Source organism: Balaenoptera borealis, assembly GCF_965194805.1.
Source record: "Balaenoptera borealis genome assembly, chromosome: 9".
In the NCBI taxonomy this organism is placed as follows: domain Eukaryota; kingdom Metazoa; phylum Chordata; class Mammalia; order Artiodactyla; family Balaenopteridae; genus Balaenoptera; species Balaenoptera borealis.
In genome coordinates this window covers 44,029,224-44,051,153 of record NC_138873.1, presented here as the reverse complement: position 1 = coordinate 44,051,153, position 21,930 = coordinate 44,029,224, and the positions used below count along the sequence as shown (strand labels likewise).

At 36.3% G+C, this 21,930-nt stretch overlaps 1 protein-coding gene across 1 annotated transcript in view; it reads left to right on the top strand.

The window, feature by feature from the left end:
* Positions 1-2,082: 2,082 nt before the first annotated feature.
* Positions 2,083-21,930, top strand: part of RFX6 (regulatory factor X6) — a gene marked incomplete at its 5' end in the record, with an annotated part of 53,557 nt that continues 33,709 nt past the window's right edge. Inside the window, 6 exons of the mRNA XM_082406306.1 lie at positions 2,083-2,305; positions 2,574-2,730; positions 5,476-5,599; positions 7,300-7,361; positions 19,079-19,156; positions 20,270-20,297. Coding sequence (XP_082262432.1) covers positions 2,083-2,305; positions 2,574-2,730; positions 5,476-5,599; positions 7,300-7,361; positions 19,079-19,156; positions 20,270-20,297 — 672 coding nt within the window. The remainder of the gene's footprint in view (positions 2,306-2,573; positions 2,731-5,475; positions 5,600-7,299; positions 7,362-19,078; positions 19,157-20,269; positions 20,298-21,930) is intronic.

The window sequence follows — 21,930 nt, the reverse complement described above, 5'->3', positions numbered from 1 at the left end:
CATAAGTTTGGGAGGGATTGGCATTAACTCTTTTAAACATTTGGTATAACTCAGCATTGCAGCCATCTTGTCCTAGGCTTTTATATGTTGGAAGTTTTTTTATTACTAGTTCAATTTCTTTATTTTTTAAGTCTTTCAGATTTCTATTTCTGACCAGTAGTACAAAGAACTTACATGTTATTTTGTTAGGCAGAGAGTTTACTTAAAATTAAGGCAAAAAGTTCATTTAGAGCCTTAAATGGTTTGTGTTTTCACTGATCAATTCTGGATAAGTGCCAGATATTCACTTAGTGTCTGTATGACTTACACACACACACACACACACACACACACACACACACACACACACACACAATCAACCTGGATATCAAGCGCTATTAAAAAAATTTTTTTTATCCCAGTAATTTTCCTGAATGCTTTTCTTCTGATTATGTGATATAAGTGGGCAGAGTCCTGTTGTGTACAGTTAACCACTACGACTTCCTTTACAAAATGAGTCTGAGGGTGTCTCTGTAAAGAAGGAAGATTCTAAAGTTTAGTATTGTAGAGCTAAGCCCCATGGACTGAGAAAACTCTGAGGCTTTGGGGGTGGGGGGACTGGGTAGAGGAGATTGATTTGCAAGGTTGTGGGGAAAGGTGGTGGTATAGCCTCAGAACTTTGGGTGCCTGGATGGGTGGATGGCCCCAGCCTGGACCCAGCTTCTGGAGGTACAGCTAAGGAGAAAACCTTTGACAGAGAGGTGGTGCCTTTCCCATAAGTAGTGCTAAAAAAAAATGGGTAAGGGTCAAATACACTCATAATCTTGGCCACCTAGGCAAGTTAATGCTCTTAGATTGTATTACTCCTCCCCCAAATCCACCCTTCAGCCATCTATCACCTTGGGTCCCATTTTGTTTTTCCTATGTTATATTTTGATGTAATATAGTTTAATATTAAATTAAACTTCAGGGGTGATTTATCTTTCTAATGCTCCAAATGAGGGTGACAGGTTGCAGGTTGTGGTGAGGCGATGTGAACCAAAGCAGGATTCTTGCTCTTTCTGGAGAGCACTAAGCATGTAGATGGCAAGCACAGGGCATTATGTGTCAAAAGAACAGAAGATGAAAGGAATGAAGGATTATGTGGCAGTCAGGCAACAGAGACCCCAAGTCTATTGACTTTTCCTTCTTAAAGAGAGAACAAGATATTTTCCACCACATGACTTTCTTGCCATTTTGGATTGGAAATGAAATATGGCGATTTCTTTCATTCATTTCAACAAACGTCCATTGCACTACTACTAGGTATAAGAGGTGAGGAATCGTCAGGGACGGGTTTAAATTACAAAACATGTAGGGAGTGAATGCATCTTTTCCTCCAAGCTCAGGGCCAGATCCTGGAGGGCAGAGAGGCCCGGCATTCTGCGCCCGGTAGCAGGGCCCTCTGGACACTCGTGGAATGCGATGGCGTCTGTCCCAAGTCACTGAGAAGGGCCCTCACCACCCCCTAGGATTACTCCAGGAATAAATCCACCGAGGACATGTTGTGCAAAGACTGAGCGGTGCTCTGGGGTCCTCCTCTCCTGGCCTGGGCCTGCATAGTCAAGGCTGTCCGCGGAAGCATCCTTGTTTTCTCCTTAGAGTAGGGATGGGGACAGTCGCTTTTCCCCCGAAGATGACAGTGGCGCTTTCTTGGTTCTTTCTGGGAGTTTTGGGTGTGGAAAGAGTGCTCGGTCCCAGGGCAAGATGAGAGAAAAGGAGGAAAGAGGGGAAAGGAGATGTGGGGAATGGGACTCCATCGCTCAGGCTCGACGAGCGCAGGTGAGGAAGTGAGTTCCAAGCTGAGCATCTGCCAGGATGGCAGACAGGTGGAGAGAGGCAGTCCCGCCTCGGCCCACCCAGTTCCCAGGGCGGTCCGAGCTGTACCTGTGCGCGGCCTTCCTTCTCCGCGACGCCCGGGGGTTCCCGAGCCGCAGCCTCCGTCCCCGCCCCAGCGGCCCCGAGTCCCCAGCTCCGCCCCGCCCCGCCCCGCCCCGCCCCGGCTTCGGGGCTCCGCTGGGAGCCGGTCGAGCGGCGGGTGCCCGAGTCTCCGTGGCCAGGAGGATGGCCAAGGTCCCGGAGCTGGAAGACGTCTTCCTGCAGGTGCAGGCTTCTCCCCAGGTTTCCCCCGAAGTCCAGGAGGAGTGTTGTGTGCAGCTCCTGAGCAAGGGTTTGCTCGTTTTCCCCGAAGAAAGGGTGTACCTGGCGGCTGAAGCGCAGCCCGGGGGTGCGCTGGGCAGCGGGGAGAAAGGGGACCACCCGGAGCTGCCGGTGGGAGTGAAAGCCGGTGAGTGCTCTGCCCCCTCCCGGGACGTGATTGGGACGCGGATGTATTTTTTACAGGGCATCCGATAATAAAAAGAAACATACCGCAAACGCGCATATATTTCCCCTAGGAAAATGATTGTTAAATAGAAATTAAGTCGAAAGGATTTTGCATAGCTCTCCCCTGAACGCCCCATAGGCCACCCTGTTTGACGCCAAGATACATTTAGAGGCTAATTAATTGATTTTATATTCTGATTTTATTTATCATCTTTTCAACTTGCAATCAGAAATGCATTTAAGCAATGGTAACTTTTCCTCTGAAGAAGAGGTTGCAGACAATCAAGACAGCAAAACCAAAGCAACCGATCCACACCTCTCTCAGAAGAAAACCATCACGCAGATTATGAAGGATAAAAAGAAGCAGACTCAGCTCACCCTGCAGTGGTAAGACTCGCCCAAGGATACCCTTAAGCACCTGTTGAATTTTTAAAGTCAGTATATTCAGATTCTTTGCTTTTCTCAATTTGCTTCTCCCTCAGATTTTCTTGGAGAAGTTTAAAAGACCGATTAGAAATTCATCCAAAAATTGTTTTCACTGAATATTTGGTATAGAGACATACTCTGGTACTGGTGAAAAATGATCTGCAATGCAAATAAAAACCATCACTCTGTTCATTATTGACTAAAACTATAATTTCTTCGAATGTAAGCAATAATGAATTTTGTCTTACTTATTTGCTTAACATGCAATCAATTCAGTCCTTATATATTTGTTATTTTTATGTTGATAAAACATGATTCTTAAAAACAACTTAAAAGGAGGAAGGATCTTAACGGTGCCTTTATCCGTAGAGGGCAAATTCAAAATTGTGTATTGGCCATAAGATGAAATGTGTTTGAACTAGAAGACATAGAAAAATCAGTTAAGATGACGCTATTAACTTAAATAAATGTTCAACTACCTTTCACATATGATTTATTACAGTGAAATATCACTAATTGGATTTTGTGGAAAATCTTTTAAAACCAAGAGTTTATCAGTAGGCTCTCTACATATACAGAACATTTTATAATATTCTAAAAGGAAGAGAAATTTAAAGTAAAAACATAACATTAATCTTCCCTATGTAGTGTGAAGAAATAGAACTATAAATTTCCTCCCAAATTCCAAATAAGACGCAAATAAGTAAAAATGTCTATTTGCTGATAAGTTACATAATCTGTTTATATGTAAAGTGTGATCTAAATCTTAGAAAAATACAATAGAAAAAACAGTATCTTAAAAAAACTAGTACATCTTATTTTATTTAAACACTGAATTGCAATTTGCATGTAGTAAATTTTTGTAATTATATCCTTAACTCTTTCAGATATTTGAGATATAAACTAAATATCTTTCTAAAATTACGGTTTAACTATTGAAGTTGATATCACATTTACTGGTTAAGAATATACTAGAGCAGTAAATAGTTGAGCTAATTATCTGAAATATTTAGGACACAACTATTTTCTTTAGGATAATTGGAGCTAAAAGATTTTGACTTCAGATATGTTATGAAGGTCTTTTGAATGATCACTTGCATTATTCAGTTCAACTTGAATGAATGGAAACAAACTTGGGTTTTTATTTTATAAATATAAATGCATTACAATTAAAGAAAAAACGTCATACCCCAAATTAACATTATACTTATGTCTAGGATTTTTCAGTATTTTGAAGACAAAAATAATGCCTACACCATCAAAATAGCCAGGTGAAAAAGTGGGCATTATATGCGTGTCATTAAAATATAGTTTTAAATAGTTGAATATTTCTCAGTAGTTTTCATATTTTTTGAAACTATAAAATGTTGTCATTTTGTTTGAATTCTCCATACTCTCTCTTAAAAAAGTGTTACATAATTAAAAAAAAAATAGCCTAGGTGAGTTATTTACCTTCTGATAATTTTTTCCTTAAGGTTATAGATTATAGCAGGGATGTTAAACAGTAGAATTGAAAATTAAAGTGAAAAATCTGCCTAACTTCAATTTTCACTGTCAACTAGGTGTTTGGTTTTATTTATGCAAATTTTATTGGGTTTTGATTCTTTTTTTTCCTTTGTCATAGAAAAATGGATGTCTGATGCTTTACCTGCTTAGGAAACACGTCCTGTAGCTTTTATCTCATGCACCTTGGGAACGTGTTAAATCAGAAATCTAAAGAGTTTAGAAGAGTTTCACTCAATTTTAATCTGAATGCATATTCTATATTGCATTGCTTTTGTATAGTAGTAATTATGATTTTACTATACATAAAAAGAGTATAAGTAAATTTTAGCCAATATCATCTACTGAAAGGTTAGAAAAATTGAGAGTAGAATCTACAAGTTCTGATTTCCTGATTGCTGTTCAGATATTTACAACACTTAAATATGTTATTACATTTATATAAATTGTGTGTAATTGCAATTGCAGGCGTCCAAATTAAAGGGAATTACTTCTAAATTTTCAAAGTTTATATAATTATGTCTATAATATGGAGCTGAATTGATATGTCATGTTTGGGGCCATCTATAGAGAATAACAGTGTGTTTCGAGTGTACAGGATCTTTTAGGTAATTGTAAGTACTGATTACAGTAAAAAGTGTAGAGCTAGAAATAGATCAGTACCATTTCGAACTTAAGTGAAGTTAATTTACTCTTATGTATTTTGCAGATAAATGTATCACCATGCTTCCCTAACTATTCAGTGTTTGGAACTAGTTTGTGAATGAAAGTAAGAGATTATAGACATTTGCCAACCTGAAGCCTGGCAGCCCTTTAGTGTTGAGAATGTTATTTTTAAAAACCATCACCTTCAATTTCACTATTCATATTTGATTATCACAGAGCAAAGCGTGATGAACAGGGAAGACTTACACAGAAGTAAGACCTATTCTTTGGGATGTGGACCAGGCAGGAATGGTTTTGTCTTAGCCATGGTATTTTAACCACACTAGCAAGTGTTCATTGGGGTTCTTGCTCTTCTAACTTTAATCCTTGTGATCATATTTTTAATATTATCCAGAATAAAAGAAGTCTACTCATGTCTGCTCAAGAACTCATTTGTATAGAGTCTGTATTCAAAAGGAGCATTAAATCAACGTGAGAGGGGAAAGGAAAGAAGAAATAAAGAAAAGGTTTGACCTAATTCTTTGCCCTTTTTCTTAGGCTTGAAGAGAATTACATTGTATGTGAAGGAGTTTGCTTACCACGGTGCATCCTTTATGCACACTATTTAGATTTCTGCCGGAAAGAGAAACTGGAGCCAGCCTGCGCGGCCACCTTTGGAAAGGTAAATAACATATATTGGCTATACTACCTTACAACTGAAGTCATGTCAGGCAGACAGTATGGAAACAAACTTATCTGTTCAAATTTTCTTATAGAATATTAAGAAATCTGTTTTGTAAATGAAATCTCTTGGCTGTATTTGGAACTATTATATGTTTAACCTAGATTTTACCTACTATTTGTTTTACCTTGAATTACTATATGCTTTGAATATTAGAACCCTGGCTATTAGAAGATTTAATGTGACCTTAAAGGAAGCTCTATTTGAGCAATAATATTTCCTTTCAAAGATGGATACATTAAAGAGTATGGTATGGCCTGTATTGAGAAGCAGAATTAAGTGGAGGTGACAAGTATCTTGTTAATGTAATTGGTGACTGTGTTTATTCTATTTCATAAATAGTTCTCCTAATTCTCCATTTGCTCTAAGTATATTTACACTCCAAACTCCAAGATGTCGTGATGGGATTGGTTAAATTTCTCTCATTTAAAAACATTCCTTTTTACCCAACCTGTGTGGTTAGGATGGGAATCTATATAGCTGACATTACTGTACTTACATATGCTGATCTCATTTTAAGAATCAGGAAACAATATCAGTCTCTTGGGAAAGCCTTGTTCTTTGAGATTCTTGTCTTGCTCTATTATCTAAGAACCAAGGATATCCCAGAAAAATTGTAAGAAGCTTAGATCTCAAATATTGCATCTCTTATAAACTGAAATCCAAATTCTAACCTGTAGAGGGACTCGTTGTCTAGAAAATAATGATTACTATGGTCTGGCTTCCTGGTTTTTTTTAACTAAAATAATTTATTAATTTATTTTGAAAACCTATCGTTTAAAGGAGACAGTGTGATAAGGGCATGGTAATCCAGTGATTTAGGTGCTAGCCTAGACTCTAATCTGCTGCGAGACCTGAAAAGCACTAAACTTCCTCAAAACTCAGTTCACTCATTCTGTAAAATGAGGAGGCTGCATAAGACAACTTCTAATATCCATTTTAGCTTTAATATTTTATTAGTCCCCCTTATGGCAGTCATTCTTAACTATTTGGGGAGCCATAAAACACCTTGAGAATCTGGTAAAAACTACAGAACCAGTCCCCAAGAAATTAACACATATTAATACACAGAGTTTGCCATGGAGCCTTTAGAAGATCATGTATGGATCTCCTAAGATTCAGGTTAAAAACCCTGTTTTATGTAGAAGAGATTTTTGTTCTTTAATCAAATGCTAACTTTTAGCCAATTTAGAGAAAGGAACGTAGAAAAGAAAAAGTTTCAAACACAGCTGTGAAGATCTGGTAAGGCAAAGAAAATTTCCATGTCCTTTCAGGGTTGGAGATAGATACTTAATTGTGGGTAAATCTCTGCAAAGAATTACTATAAAGAAACCCAAATCTTCCCACAAAGCACATACATGATGTAATAATTGCTTTGGCAGTAACATCAAGCAAGAGCAGATATTGGTATGATCTGCTTTGGACATTGAGAAAAGGGCAGTAGAACAATGTCATCAAAAAAGCACCTCCCTCCCTTTGCTGATGTGTCATTATGTATCAATATGTGTATGATATTATTTTTTCCAGACTAAATATTTACTCAAAGTTCAACCTTTGCTTTCTAGAATTAATTGAATATGAGAGGCTTGCAACAGAACCACGCACTTTCTAAAAACTAAAGTAATTGACTTTCTTTTTAGACAATTCGTCAAAAATTTCCCCTGTTGACGACTCGGCGGCTTGGAACAAGAGGCCATTCAAAGTAAGACACATGGATGAGCACATTTCAGATCTGTACATATGATGCATTGTATATGAGGACTAATGCAATGTGAAACAAGTATTGTCTTTATCAGTGAATAGAACTAGGTATTCTCTTCTTGATAAAGCAGACTTTTACCAACTCTAAGACCTAAAAAGAAAATTAAGTGGATTTTAGAATAATGTTTAAAAAGCAAAATTTACACAGAAAAATCATAATATATTATTTTTTCTGATGAAATAATCTAAATGAATCATTTTTATAATCTTAAAGCCACGACTGAAGGTACCAGTGTCATGAAAGGGAAATACATATGGCTACGTAAGTGACCAAATGGAGTCCACAACACTTCCAAAGAGCAAGGTCAAAGCCAGGGGTTGAACATGGTCCAGGTTCTTCCTCTGGTTTTCTTTCCCAGATAATAATTTCTTTATATTCCCCTCTTTTCCCTTCAAGACAAATGACATGCCCATATGACTCAATGGAAATATAAATATAAAATAAGCAGTCGTGTATTCTCTCTCTTGATAACTTTAGCTTTACTTATCTCTTGTGGCAACCTCTGTAGAACCCCCAGTTACAGGTTCATGTTCATCCATTATTTCTTCTGTCCGCCGTGTTTTTAGTTGTTCCTTTCCTTCTGTCTACAAATATATCCAGATCTCTTCTGTGTTGATAAAATGAAATCGTCTCAAACCTGCTATACTCTTTGTTATTGCTCTGTTATTTTTCTTCTCTCTGCTATTTCTTGAGAGTAGCTATCTGCTCACTTGCCTTACCACTGATCACATGCCTCTGTCCTGTCCATTTCTTTACCTGGGCAAAAACTCAATGGCTCGTTTTTACTGTTACTGATCTTCCTAGGCACCTGTCTAGCATTTGAACCTGCTGATAATGTCTTCTTAAAATAAATAAATGCATAAAACTTCCCCTACCGCTTCTCTGTTGCAACACTGCCAAGTCCTCTTCCCTCTTCTGCCACTTATTTTCTAGTTTGTCCAGTGTCTCCTTCGGCTCTAACATCCAGTTCAGCATTGTCCAAAGAAATATAATGTGACCACATATTTAAATCAAAAATTTCTATTAGCCACGTTAAAAAAGTAAGATGGAACAGATGAAACTGATTTTACTATGTTTTATTTAATCCAACATATCCAAACCATGATCGTTTAACCATATAATAAAAATTAAAATTATTAATGAGATATTTTACATTCTTTCTTTCCTACCAAGTGTTTGAGATCCCGTGTGTATTTTATACCTACAGCACATCACAATTCAGACTAGTCACATTTCAGATGCTTAATACCCACATGTAACTTGCACCTATTCTATTGGCTAGCTCAATCTTTTGGCTCAGTCACTTGCCAAAAGAATAGATCCTACTTTATTATGAATTCTCTTGAATCTCTCTCTCCATTTTCACTTTCAAAAACTGGCCTTGACTCTGTCTTTTTAGTCCGTTCAATACCATTCTTCCAAACTGACCTTCTGAAGTTCAGATTCAATCATTTCTCTGTCATCCTCAGACATTTTCACCTGCTCATGACAAACTTTTCTCACCTTGACATTCAAGGTCCATTATGATTTAGTCCCAAACCATTTTCTTACCTTATCGTCTACTTCTCACTTTTCAGCATGCAGCCTACGCTCTCACCAATTTATTGCCCAGTCCCCTTTGCTTCCCTCTCAACCACCACTGTTTTGTTCATGCTGTCTTCCTCCACGAAAAATGCCCTTTCCCCTAGAGGTGTGTTGAAATCCTATCCATTTAAAAGAACGTCTCCTGAACGTCCTCTTCTTTTGAATCTTTTCTTAGCCTCTTGATGTTTTGTAGGCTTTTCTTTGCACCCTCCTAGCAGTTTTTGATACCTACCCTAATGTGAAATTAACTTATCTACCCTAATGCGAAATTAACTTATCTCCTCCCCTCAAAAGGTGGTATTTTGAGGACAGAGACTTTGTCTCACCCATTTTCATACTATTTCTGTGGTCTGCTACATAATAGATTATCAATTTATATCTATTTAATTGATTCCTATTAATGTTAATAGTATTGTGGCCTGAGAAATGAAATGCCAGATTGAAAAAGACAAAATGGGCTCATTCCTTCTGACCAAGTCAGCTTTTTTTCAAAGTCGAATAAGTTTAACTGCCTAATTTCTACTGAACTGATTCCTACTGATTTGGGTAGGTAAAGATTAGATAGTGTTTGAGATAGATAGATAGTGGAAAAAGAGGCAAAGCAATGTAGAGAAATCCTCTTCACAGGATCTACAAGAGGACAGGCAGGCAGGCTGCAGAGAAAGTCAATTAATCCTAGAAGGAGCCTTTAGGCTTAGGGATGAATCATTAACCTTGTCCATTGTGACACAATGAGGCTCCAGTGTGTAGGTTTATGTTGTAACAGTATGTAGTGACTTCAGGCAATTTGTTTGATATCTGAGAACAGATGCCCAAGAGCATAGCATTAACAATTTGAATTTTTTCCTACTTACCTGATGTGCCATTTGCTTTTTATAACTTGCATGTTATATTTTTGGTATTTTCATATCATGGGGAAAATTTTTTTCTGTATGTAAACTAAGTATTTTGAAAGATATGGCAAGATGTAGAGTTTGTGTATCTTATCATTGGTAATATTCTGATGTAATTATTCTTAGCAAGATACTTTTTCTGACTTTATTTATTTCCAAGAAATACCCTTAGATTTTTTTATCTTGGAAGATAATATATCAAAAGGCAGAGTTGCCTAGTGGTTAGGAGCATGAGGTTTAAAATTGGACAAATCTGAGCTTTAATCCCATATTCCCATATACAACTAGATGAGCAGTTCAGCTTTTCATCAATAAGTTGGATATGCCATTATCTACAGGTGTAGTGTGAGACCTAAATGAAAAAGTATAGGAATGAATGGAGACATGAATATGCTTTCAACCTCACTATCCTTAATAGTAATGAAATTATTATTAATAATAATAATAATATAAAATTAATAATATGATATTCACAGTGCATCCAAAAATCAGCAATGCAATTAAAAGTTATTATTTACTGAGCCGCACACACACACACACACACACTCTCTAATCCTCACAATGACAATACAAGATTGGAATTACTGTGTTTTGCAAAGGAGGAAACTGCAGTTCAAAGATCACTGACTTGCTCAAGGCCACACAGATACTATAAAATAACAATGTTGGCATTTAGATCAAGGTTTATCTGGCTCTAAAGTTTGTGCTTTGTCAACTGATAAAGCGTCTTCTTTCCTTTATCAGTCATATCAACAAAATATTGTTTAATTGAACTTTTGAGTTTTTGAGGTATAAATTTTATTTATTTTTTCTTTTTTTTTTAACATCTTTATTAGAGTATAATTGCTTTACAATGGTGTGTCAGTTTCTGCTTTATAACAAAGTGAATCAGTTATACATATACATATGTCCCTATATCTCCTCCCTCTGGCATCTCCCTCCCTCCCACCCTCCCTATCCCACCCCTCCAGGTGGTAACAAAGCACCGAGCTGATCTCCCTGTGCTATGTGGCTTCTTCCCACTAGCTATCTATTTTACGTTTGGTAGTGTATATATGTCCATTCCACCCTCTCACTTTGTCCCAGCTTACCCTTCCCCCTCCCCCTATCAAGTCCATTCTCTAGTAGGTCTGCATCTTTATTCCCATCTTGCCCCTAGGTTCTTCTGACCATTTTCTTTTTTCTTTTTTTTTTTAGATTCCATATATATGTGGTAGCATACAGTATTTGTTTTTCTCTTTCTGACTTACTTCACTCTGTATGACAGTCTCTAGGTCCATCCACCTCACTACAAATAACTCCGTTTCGTTCCATTAATCTCCAAAACATACAAGCAACACATGCAGCTCAATATCAAAAAAACAAACAACCCAATCCAAAAATGGGCAGAAGACCTAAACAGACATTTCTCCAAAGAAGAGATACAGATTGCCAGCAAACACATGAAAAAATGCTCAACATCACTAATCATTAGAGAAATGCAAATCAAAACTACAATGAGATATCATCTCACACCAGTCAGAATGGCCATCATCAAAAAATCTACAAACAATAAACACTGGAGAGGGTGTGGAGAAAAGGGAACCCTCTTGCACTGTTGGTGGGAATGTAAATTGATACAGCTACTATGGAGAACAGTATGGAGGTTCCTTATTTATTTTTTCTGATGTAACGGTTTTAAATGTTAATTAGTATATTAGATTCTTCTTCAAAGAGCTAACAACATTTCTCAAGCATCAATCATAAGGCATTTTAAATTATTTTATATTTGTTTAGAGATATTTATGTTTTCTATAAAAGCAAATTTGTAGCACAAACACAATTTTGCTTTCTGCTTTTAATTTTTGTCCAAAATGTTCTCTGTGTTGGTCTGTTATCTTCACAATCATCATTTCTATTGGATGTTTCATATTTCAAAAATTTACATTTGATGAAAAACATTTTTATGTATATGGAAATATGAACAATTGATGATATAGAAATATAAATGAAGAAGTAAGCATATTTTGGAGAAACAGGAATTTATAATTTCTCCCAATTTTACTAGTAATTTTGTAAAACTTTGTATTGTTGTAGTGCCCAAAACATACTATCACTAAATATCTATTGAATTATTTCTAATATATGAATAAATTTGGTATTAATTAATTTATAAATAAATAATAAGCTCTGCACTCCATCCCTTCATTTTCTCTTACCATCCCCTCCCTGCCAAGAAAACCAACAATCCCAATGGCAGATTCTGCATGTTCTCAAAATCAAGATAAAAACTGACTTTGCTTTTGTGTTTTTCTTTTCTTCTCTTTGATTTACCACCAATGCTAATAATATACCCTGATACTTTTCCTGTGCAAAATTTTTTTTTTTAATAAATTTATTTATTTATTTATTTATTTTTGGCTGTGTTGGGTCTTCGTTGCTGCGCGCGGGCTTTCTCTAGTTGCATTGCGGGGGCCATTGCAGTGCTTGGGCTTCTCATTGCTGTGGCTTTTCTTTGTTGCGGAGCAAGGGCTCTAGGTGCATGGGCTTCAGTAGTTGTGGCACCCGGGCTCAGTAATTGTGGCTCATGGGCTGTAGAGCACAGGCTCTGTAGTTGTGGCGCACGGGCTTAGTTGCTCTGCGGCACGTGGGATCTTTCTGGATCAGGGCTCGAACCCGTGTCCCCTGCATTGGCAGGCAGATTCTTAACCACTGGACCACCAGGGAAGTCCCAAAATTTTTAAATTTAGATTTTGAATAAATAAAAATGAATCAAAATTCTATAGGTACAAAGAGTATCTAATGAAAAGTAATTCTTGCCTATTTTATGTTATGAATCTATTATAGCAAGGATAATCAATCCATTCATATTTATATTGATGACAAAGCATGGTGCCAAAGAGTTTTTGAGGTGCAAACAATAGTAAGATAGGGTACATGCTGTCAAAAAAATTTCACTATTAATATTCATTTATTTAGTAAACATTTTACATCTGTCCTGGTGCTGACTAGGCCCTAAAGATACAATGATTAGCAAAAGAGGCCATGTCCCACCCTTGCTCAAAATGGCTCAGCAGTGTAAGGGAGAACACAGTTGAGCCCACCAATTAGATTTCATGAGATTTCATGCACACAGTAAACTGTTTGATTTGAAGTTACATTTTAATTTCTTGTAGACTTTGATCAGTCAAATCTTGGTTTTCAGACATGACGGATAAAAGCTATTATCTTATTTATTAGTAGTGATTTAGTGGGTTAATAAAACTGATATGGCAGCTGCTCTTATCATAGTAAGTTATTGCAAGTCCCTGAACAACTTAATCCCATCATTTCCTTATCAGTTATCATTTGGGTAATGTAAACTAACATCAGGGCTACTAGCTCAGTGGGAACATATGTTTCAGGAATTCTATATAATGACAAAATGGAAAAGAAGAAATACAGGTGCAGGTATAAATTGATCAGCAAATGAAGAAAAGTATTAGACACAAGGTAAATACTTTAGTACTAAAAAAAGGAGCAATAATTTCATTTGTCCTATTAAAATATAACACATTCACATTTAAAATGTGGGCATAAAAATTAATTAATTATTCTTCTTTATTCCTAAAATGTAAATGATATCTGTCACTTGATACAAGGCTAAGGACAGTTGATGCTAATGAATGAAGACAATTTTGTTAGATAATCACAAAGACTACTTGTATTATGCAAACATTTTCTTAGAGAAATTAGCTAATCATATCTAGGATTTTTAAGCAGTTATCATATTTCTTTTAAAATAAAAATCATATAGGGAGAAAGAACTGTGAAATGTTTGGGAATCTATATTCAGAGTAACCTACAGGATAGGCATTGGCTATTGGTATATAAATTTTAAAAACTAGTTAGCCCACAGTGAGGCAAACCTCACTTTTTATTCAACATTTACCTGTATATATTCTTGTTATGCTAGAACATTTCTGGCAAATATTTCCTAGCAAGATTTATTTTAGGGTAATATATTAACAACAAAATAGTGATATAAAATGTTGCAAGTGAGATGAAAAATCCATGTATACTTTGTATGAAATTACTCTCCCTGGTTTTATGAGGTTTATCTTCAGCTGTTAGGAAGACAGAGAGCTGCTCGTTTATTATCTCTTCTCAAAGACACTAAATCATCACTCAGACGATAACATGTTCCTAGTTAGACTAAAAGGAAGATTAAAGGGGAAGATTATTTTATTGGCTCCAGAAGAAACTGGATATGAAATGTGCTAAAAGCATTACAATGGTCATTGCAAAATATTGAGATTTGTATTTCTAGCAATTTCTAGTCTTTCCACATAAATACGCTGATTGCATGTCCTTTATGTACATTGTTTAGGGATACAACTTTTGTTCAACGCCAATATTTTACCAGTAACCTGGAAAGGCACAGTCCTAGGAAGCAGTTATTGAAAACTATTGGCTTTAAGAGAATTTGTGTTTTATCAGTTTCCAGATTTCTAGCAGAACACATTGACTGGTCCAATAAATGAGGATTTCTCTTTACAGTAATTTCTCAGGGGGAACACAATGAAGGGGAAAATGAAATTCCCTTCCTCCAAATCTTATAGGTTAGTAGGGGAGGTAAGCCGTGTATACATATACCGTTAGTACGAGATGCAAAGCTCCATGGGATAACTGACCAAGAGAGGAGTTCAAAGGACAGAGAAATTAATTTTGCCTAAGAGACCAGGCAAAGCTTCATGTGTTGAAGCTATGCCTTGAGGCACGGATAAGAAATGGGGACATGCAGGAAGAAGGGCATTCCCAATGAAGAGCTCAACAAAGTAAAGGCACAAAGTGAGGAAAGCACGTGTTATTTGTGGAGGGCAAGTAACTCTGATAGAAATAGATAAGTTTATACAGTACTAGTGGTAGAGTTAAAGGAATTAGTAGATTTCCTTACATCACATTAGACAAGAGGCTTTTTAATCTCTACCAGATTTTAAATTGTGCTATGTTTAAGTATATGACACTATATGCATGTCCTTTATTAAAAATTCCTGCTTATAAAATTTTCTTTATGACACATTGTTATTTTTAACTTTTTTCATATTATGAATTTATTCATTCAACAAATGTTTGTTGAGTTCCTCTTATAGGGAGCTTATATTCTAGAGGGAGTCTTTGTTTATATATGGAATTTCAAGTATGAAACATTCAGATCAATGGTATAGTTCTTAATGATTCAAGTTAGTTATCAATTCTTAAAGATTCATGCTGAAGTTGAAGAGAGAGTGTATATGTTGAGTGCAAGCATATTCAAACTATATTTCATTTAAGAATTTCTAATTATAAATAAAACTGAGATACAAAATTATATATACATACATATTTTGCATCTTGAGTATAGTCTATTGAAACAAAGAGTGCTCTGTGGAGCTTTGGGTTTGAATTTTGTCTTCAAACCCATAACTTTTCACATATTTTTTCCAAACAAATCACATAAACTTTTTTGAACTTTGCTTTGAAATGGAGGTATTACTTCACTTGCAGGCTGCTGTGGAAATTTGAGATGAAGTATACATAAAGTTTTTTACATGTAATAGTTGATCAGTAAATGGTAACTATTTATATTAGTACCTACTATCACCTGCTTCAATTTTAGCACATATTAATTTTGTATTGCAGTTCTTTCTTTGCATGCTTCTTTCCCCTGCAAGACTATCAACTCCTCCAGGGCAGAAACCCTCATCTGTCTCTTTTTGAATCCTCAGCACGTAGCACACAATAAGCATTAAATACATGTTTGAAGGAAAGAGTTCACTTTTTCACTCGTTCCCTGTGGGCCAGCGTAATTATAAGATTGTATTGATATAACATGCTCAGCTAAATCAACATGTCTAAATTATGAGGCATTGCTAATGAGAAAAGGACATGCTACTTCTCATTTGTAGAGTGGAATGTAGCTGACCAAGTTACCTTCCTTGGGTGTCAATGTGTGTCTGATTGATGGTGTCATTTACATTTGACCTATGAATAAAATACATTACTTAAAAGATTTTTTTTTAGATGTAAAATCTTGACTCTAAATGTAAGTGGAGGTATTAAGTACTTCTATTTTTAAAGATATTCTGACCTAATAATTAGAAAGGAGGAAGCAAAATAATACAGTTGTTTTATAAAAATAAGGAACAAATGAATTGTGTAATAAAAATATCCTTTCCTTAAAAATCCTAAGTAAGAAAAGAATTACAAATCCATGTTACTCAGCATTTTTTGGGTCCTAAAGGATGTTGCCATTTTTACAAAAAGTGTTCATCAAGTGATTTTTTAAAAATGGAAGTAAAATTTGCCTCAGGGCTGCTCATTGCGGTCACTGTTCTGTGACTGGCAGGCGGTCTGGCTCAGGAAACCATGGTCTCTAGGGTGGAATTCAGAAGCATATATGTTCCTGACTCAGTTATCCATGTCGGTTTTTAATCATTGTATTGACAGCTCTCACAGTGGTCAGGATTAGTGTGCCATCTAATATTTGTTGAACTCATGGCTATCCTTTTGATTTGTCTTGTGATTTTTGTCTACCACCCGTGAAGGCAATGTAGTTTCTTCTCAATCTGCATGGCAAACCACTTTACCATGGTATAATATTATTTACACGTTGAGACAAGGATTATAGATGAGAAACAAGAAGATCAAAGTTATAGTAAAAGAAGATTTATCAACTTTTAAAGCAATGCTTAACATGTATTGCTTTAGCAAGTGGCTAGAATGAAGTTATTTAAACTGTAGCATCTATAGAACAAACAGCAAGCTTTGCAAAAGACCATGAAATTGCAATATATTTCCATTGTAATAGATTCTCTTGTTCTCAAGCATCTCTTGCTTTATTTCTTCTAATACAAAGACATTTTCTTTGGTATCTTAGTTCTAAAATCTAATAAAGAAAAATAGTTATACTTATTTCAGACTCATGTTCACTCACTAATCCTAATATGCTTGGCTGAATATCATCTAAATCTGTTCATTTGTTATGGTTTTAGGTATTTACCTTATCAATTTCTATTACTATAGCTGCTTTTTGTAATGTCCTTTGCTTAAGTTTCATATTTCCTTCATTTCTCCCTTTCTTCCAATATACTGTAGAGGTTCTTTTCCCTTTTCTACCGGAGGAGTATTTTCTTACTGTAAAAATGAAGTTTCTTCTGTTCAGGTTAACAGACTGCTATTGTCCTTCTACCAAAACTGAGGATTTGAAAACTCGTTCCCAGTCTGCCACACTCATAAAATACCTTCACTACCGTGATCACCCTCCATTACTGTTTCTCAAACATAACAGCCCTTTCTGAAACATTTCTTATTATAATATGTGTAATTTTTTCATATTTAAAAACTCTTTCTTCTCCATCTCAAATGGCCCAGGGTCATTAGAGGCAACTTCTCTGCCCTTAGAACCTAACGGGAGAGAAGCCATCTCTGGGACTCATGCTTATAGAGGGTTCTGTTCCTCCCCTCCTCCAGCTGATCTCCTTCCCAGGAGACCAGGAGTCCATAGCCTGAGTGATTGTGTCCCCCGAGACTGCATCCCCCTTCAAGCTCACAGTTCAGGTCCGTGGGGCCCAAGAATTCCAAACAGTCTCAGGCCTGCCTCCTGGGCCTAAGTGGGCCTCTTCCCTCATCCATCCTCAGGAGACATAGAGCAGATGGGTGCCTCCCCCAGCGGGCAGCTGTCTGGGGTGTGTGTGAGAGTGCGTCTTGGACATGGAGGCTGGAGTGTTCTCAAGAGGCTCCTCACAGTGAACAAAGGAGCAGAGGCTGGGGAGATAAGGGAGCTGGGGTGGCTCTTCTCCCACCACCATGTTTCCTCATGGAACTCCAGGAGTCTAGGCATTCTAAGCTCAGAATTACCTACTAGATCATTATGGAGGTACATTGTCAAGATAAGAGGACAGGGACATTTTATTTCGCAATGTGTTCGCTTGATTTATATATTTTAAGTAAGTAGACGTAAGGTATGTGGGCCTCCATTTGTACTCTCGTCCTGAGCCTTGAAAACGTTTAGGGGTAGAGTTGCTCTGACAAGTCCCTCCTTTATTACTGAGGTCAGCAGAGGGGCCTTGAAGCGTAGATCCTTCATTGTCCTGTTCACTTTAAACTCAGATGGTGATGCTAAGAAATGAAGTTTTAAATATGGTTACACTGAAGTCTACTGGAAACCCCCTTATTCTTTTATTTCATTCCTTCCCTGATCTTAGATGAACGCAGATTGAAATGGTAAATAACCAAATAGGTAATGGTGCTGCGTGGTGGGCAGAGAGGGGAAAGAAGAGTAAAGGCAGAAATTAGCAGGCTTTGGTCACCCTCACTAAATACCCAGCTTTGACTAGCGGTTGTGTCACATGTGTAGCATTTGTACTTGGGCGTGGAGTAAGTCTGGGGAGTGCAGTTTAGGAGAATGAGGTACAACGTGAGAGATGCTACATTTGCCTGTGGCTCAGGATCCATAGATACATTTATAACAAATTATTCATGACACTGTTGCAGTCCATGTTTCATATTTCCATTGATTCATCACAGAGATGTTTTTTTCCCCATTGTTGCACAGAAGTTTGAAGTGAAAATGACAGTGACTTGGGCTTCTCATTCCTCATGAGGAAAATAACTTTCAAAGGGTCAGATGCTTCATACATATTCCTATGCATGACATCAACGTCTTTCCCACACATAATGTCATACTCTTTTCTCCATTCAATAGATGTACTACAAAGAAAACCCACCATTTCCTTCTTCAGTTGACCACATTCAAATTGAACCAAGCAGTCTGCAGATAGATACGCTTGATATACTTAGAGCCAATGTCTACATTTACAAATTACAAATGTCTACATTACAAATTTAAGTGCCTGCAGTTAAATGCCTGCAATTATAATTTTTTTTTGGTTTTGGTTTTTGAAACCTAATTTTTTAGAGGTTTGAGGGGATTAGCAGTAGGCAATTCTCCTGTCTTTTTCAAGCTTAGAGCCAGAAATATGACCATAAGTAGAATTAGTTACCATTAAAGAAGGATTAAACACATTAAGATGTTACTTAATCAGGAAAAAATCAGGAAAGGAAGATGCAGACCAAGAGGTTGCAGTTCTTACTTGCGGTTTACTTCAATTCTACTTTAGTCTCTTTTTTCCCCTTCAAAAAACTACATTAACGCAGAGCTGGTTCCTGTTCTTGCTCTAGGTATCATTATTATGGGATTGGCATAAAAGAGAGCAGTGCATATTACCACTCCGTTTATTCTGGAAAAGGCCTGACAAGGTAGAGTTCCACTATCTTCAAGATAAGTTCTGTATGTCTTTAAATATGTATAATATGTATTGAATAAAATGACTTACTAATTTTGCTTAGTGAGATGTTTTCCTTTAAGCATCATACCTTAATTTTAACTTTGTATAGACATTTACAGTGACTGGGCAATTAATATACTTTGCAATCATTAATAAGAAATTAATGGTGAACCAGGGATCCCAGAGAGATGTAAAAGAGAAATCAGGGAAGCAGAATTGCTTTTAAATTAGTATTTACTTATAAGGCTGAGTCTGTTTTCAAGGTGGATTCAACAAAATAAAGGCAGAAAATGTAATTTTTTTTTCCTAAGAGATAACCTGTTTTAAGGATCTATGTGCTTGGCCAGTATCTTATAAAGATGAAAAGTTTATTATAATCATCTCGAATCACATATACTTTGATATACCAGCTTACCTTAGTAAGATAAAGCTACTGACCTAAGCTACTGAGTCTCTGTGAAAGAAAAAACACATATGAATATAAAGAACATATTGCTCTAATCTGTCATCAACTATCAGGAGGAGGTTATTGACAAGTAAGGTGACATCTAATGAAACCAGTGATAATATGCAATTATTATTTTTTAAAATACTGGAGCTCCAAATGATTAAATCTGCATCTGAGATTGCTTTATTGCACGATTTCCCAAGAACTGCTCTCAAAAGAATGAATTAACTTTAAAAGTAAGGTATCTTGTGGAAAAAAAAATTTTAGTCACCCGAGTCATACTAAGATGAACTCAGATATTACAAAGAACATAACGGCAGCTTACTAACCACTACTCACTGTGAAGTGAAAATACAGGCCAGAACACACAAATATTTAATATCAAGTGTGCTTTGATTGCCTCAGATCTTACCTGACTTCTCTAAATATCCTTTATTTAACTTTCCCATAATAGACTTATTTTGTTAGTAAGTTGAGAAAGATGCTTGGGTCCCTTTGAAAAGCAAACAGATTTCTCCAGATTTATTTCACTGATCGTGATATAAAGTTACAACTTTTGTAGGTCCTCTGCATTTCCTTGATAGATATAACTGTATATGTATTTTTTAACTAATGAAAAATGTTCTGATTTTTAAGGTTTTCTGGAAGCAAGCTGAAGAATGAGGTAAGAATTAGTTTCATTTCTATTTTACATCTGTTATGTATTACAAGTTTAACAATAGGAGTTATTCATCCTTATTGGCAAATATAGAAATAAATATTATTTATTGAGTCCCTTGAATGGCTGAGGACTTTAGACAGAGCTAAGTTAGATTTGGGGCAACTAATGATTCTTTACATGGACCTACTGAACTACCTGCAATTAACCTAGGAGGGGTAATTTTTCAATTACCCTTACCTAATATCAGATACTGAAAAGATTATATAAAAAAAAAAAAGACCACTATTGATCCAAGAAATTTTTATTTAAATATAAACAAAAAGCCTACAGCTGAGGATATGGAAAGAATTAGTATTTGGAATATACCTATCTAGACAAAACGTTTGATAGTTATCAAGAAACCCAAATGTTATGCTTGATTGTTTCACTGTGTGTGTGTGTGTGTGTATTAGTCAGTTTGCTTATCTCTTCTGCACTGGGGGTGGGGATAGGGGTGGCAGAGGTGGGAGCTAAGGAGAAAGGGTCCACCACATGCACAGCACACACTTTCTCCCTAGACTCCCCTCCTCCTTCCCACTCCCAACCAAAGAACGGATCAGCAAACTGACTTTATCTAAATGAGTTAAACTACCATTAGGGACTGCATGGCTAATTAGGCACATGATAAGGCCTTCATTATCCTCAAGTTAACTAATCATTAAAGGAGGTGCCACAGAGCTGAGGGCACATGACAATGTGTTGTGTGGTAAATTTGGACCTGAGGTAAATTGTAACTCCATTAGTTTGGTGAAATGATGCAGGCATATGAAGAAATAATATAAAGCCCCCAACCCTCTGAAATGACCAGTTTCTTTCCACCAGTGCTTTTAATACAGTTAATGGCTAATTACATAATAAAATCCTCCAGATTGCTCTTTTTATCAATGAAATAATAGCTCTTTATTAGATAAACAGTTGTGAAAGTGCAAAAATATTGACTTAGAAATACACTTCAGTTGACTGAAGTTTATGTCAATAGGGAATTTAAGTCATTTTCTCTCAGGTGTTCTTTCTACCACTTTGAAGAGGCTGGTGGTACCAGCGGTCCATTAGCTGGTACAGCATGCAGATGGCAAGCCTCACTTTATCGGATAAAAGAAAAATCTCCCGCAAGTCTACTGCTTCCTCCTTAGAAGAGCGCAATCAAAACTCAGGTGTAGGTTTTGTTAATCAAGTAAAACTAAAATATTTTGGTTAGGCTATACAACCTATTTTTCTAAAGCTACCGGAAGCAATAATAGAGTATCATTCTTGTGATGATTATGTAAATGAGCACAGTTAAGGACTTTCTAAAGGCTCAAAAATACTTTAAATACTTTTTTTAAATTATGATAAAATATTTGTTTAACAAAGTTGAAATTTTAAGAAACTATTTTGTACCTAGAGTGACCAGCCATCACAGTTTGCTCAGGGTGTGAGACTTTCAGTGCAAACCTTCATATACTTCAGGTCATTTGAACATCAAGAACGGAGAGGTAGGGAAAATAGGTGATAATATTGCCAATTTACAGCTAGGGAAACTGAGGCTGAGATGTATTTGTTTTCTTAAAAATTCACAATAAAGTTCTATTTTTTTAACCCATGGTTGAAATGTTAA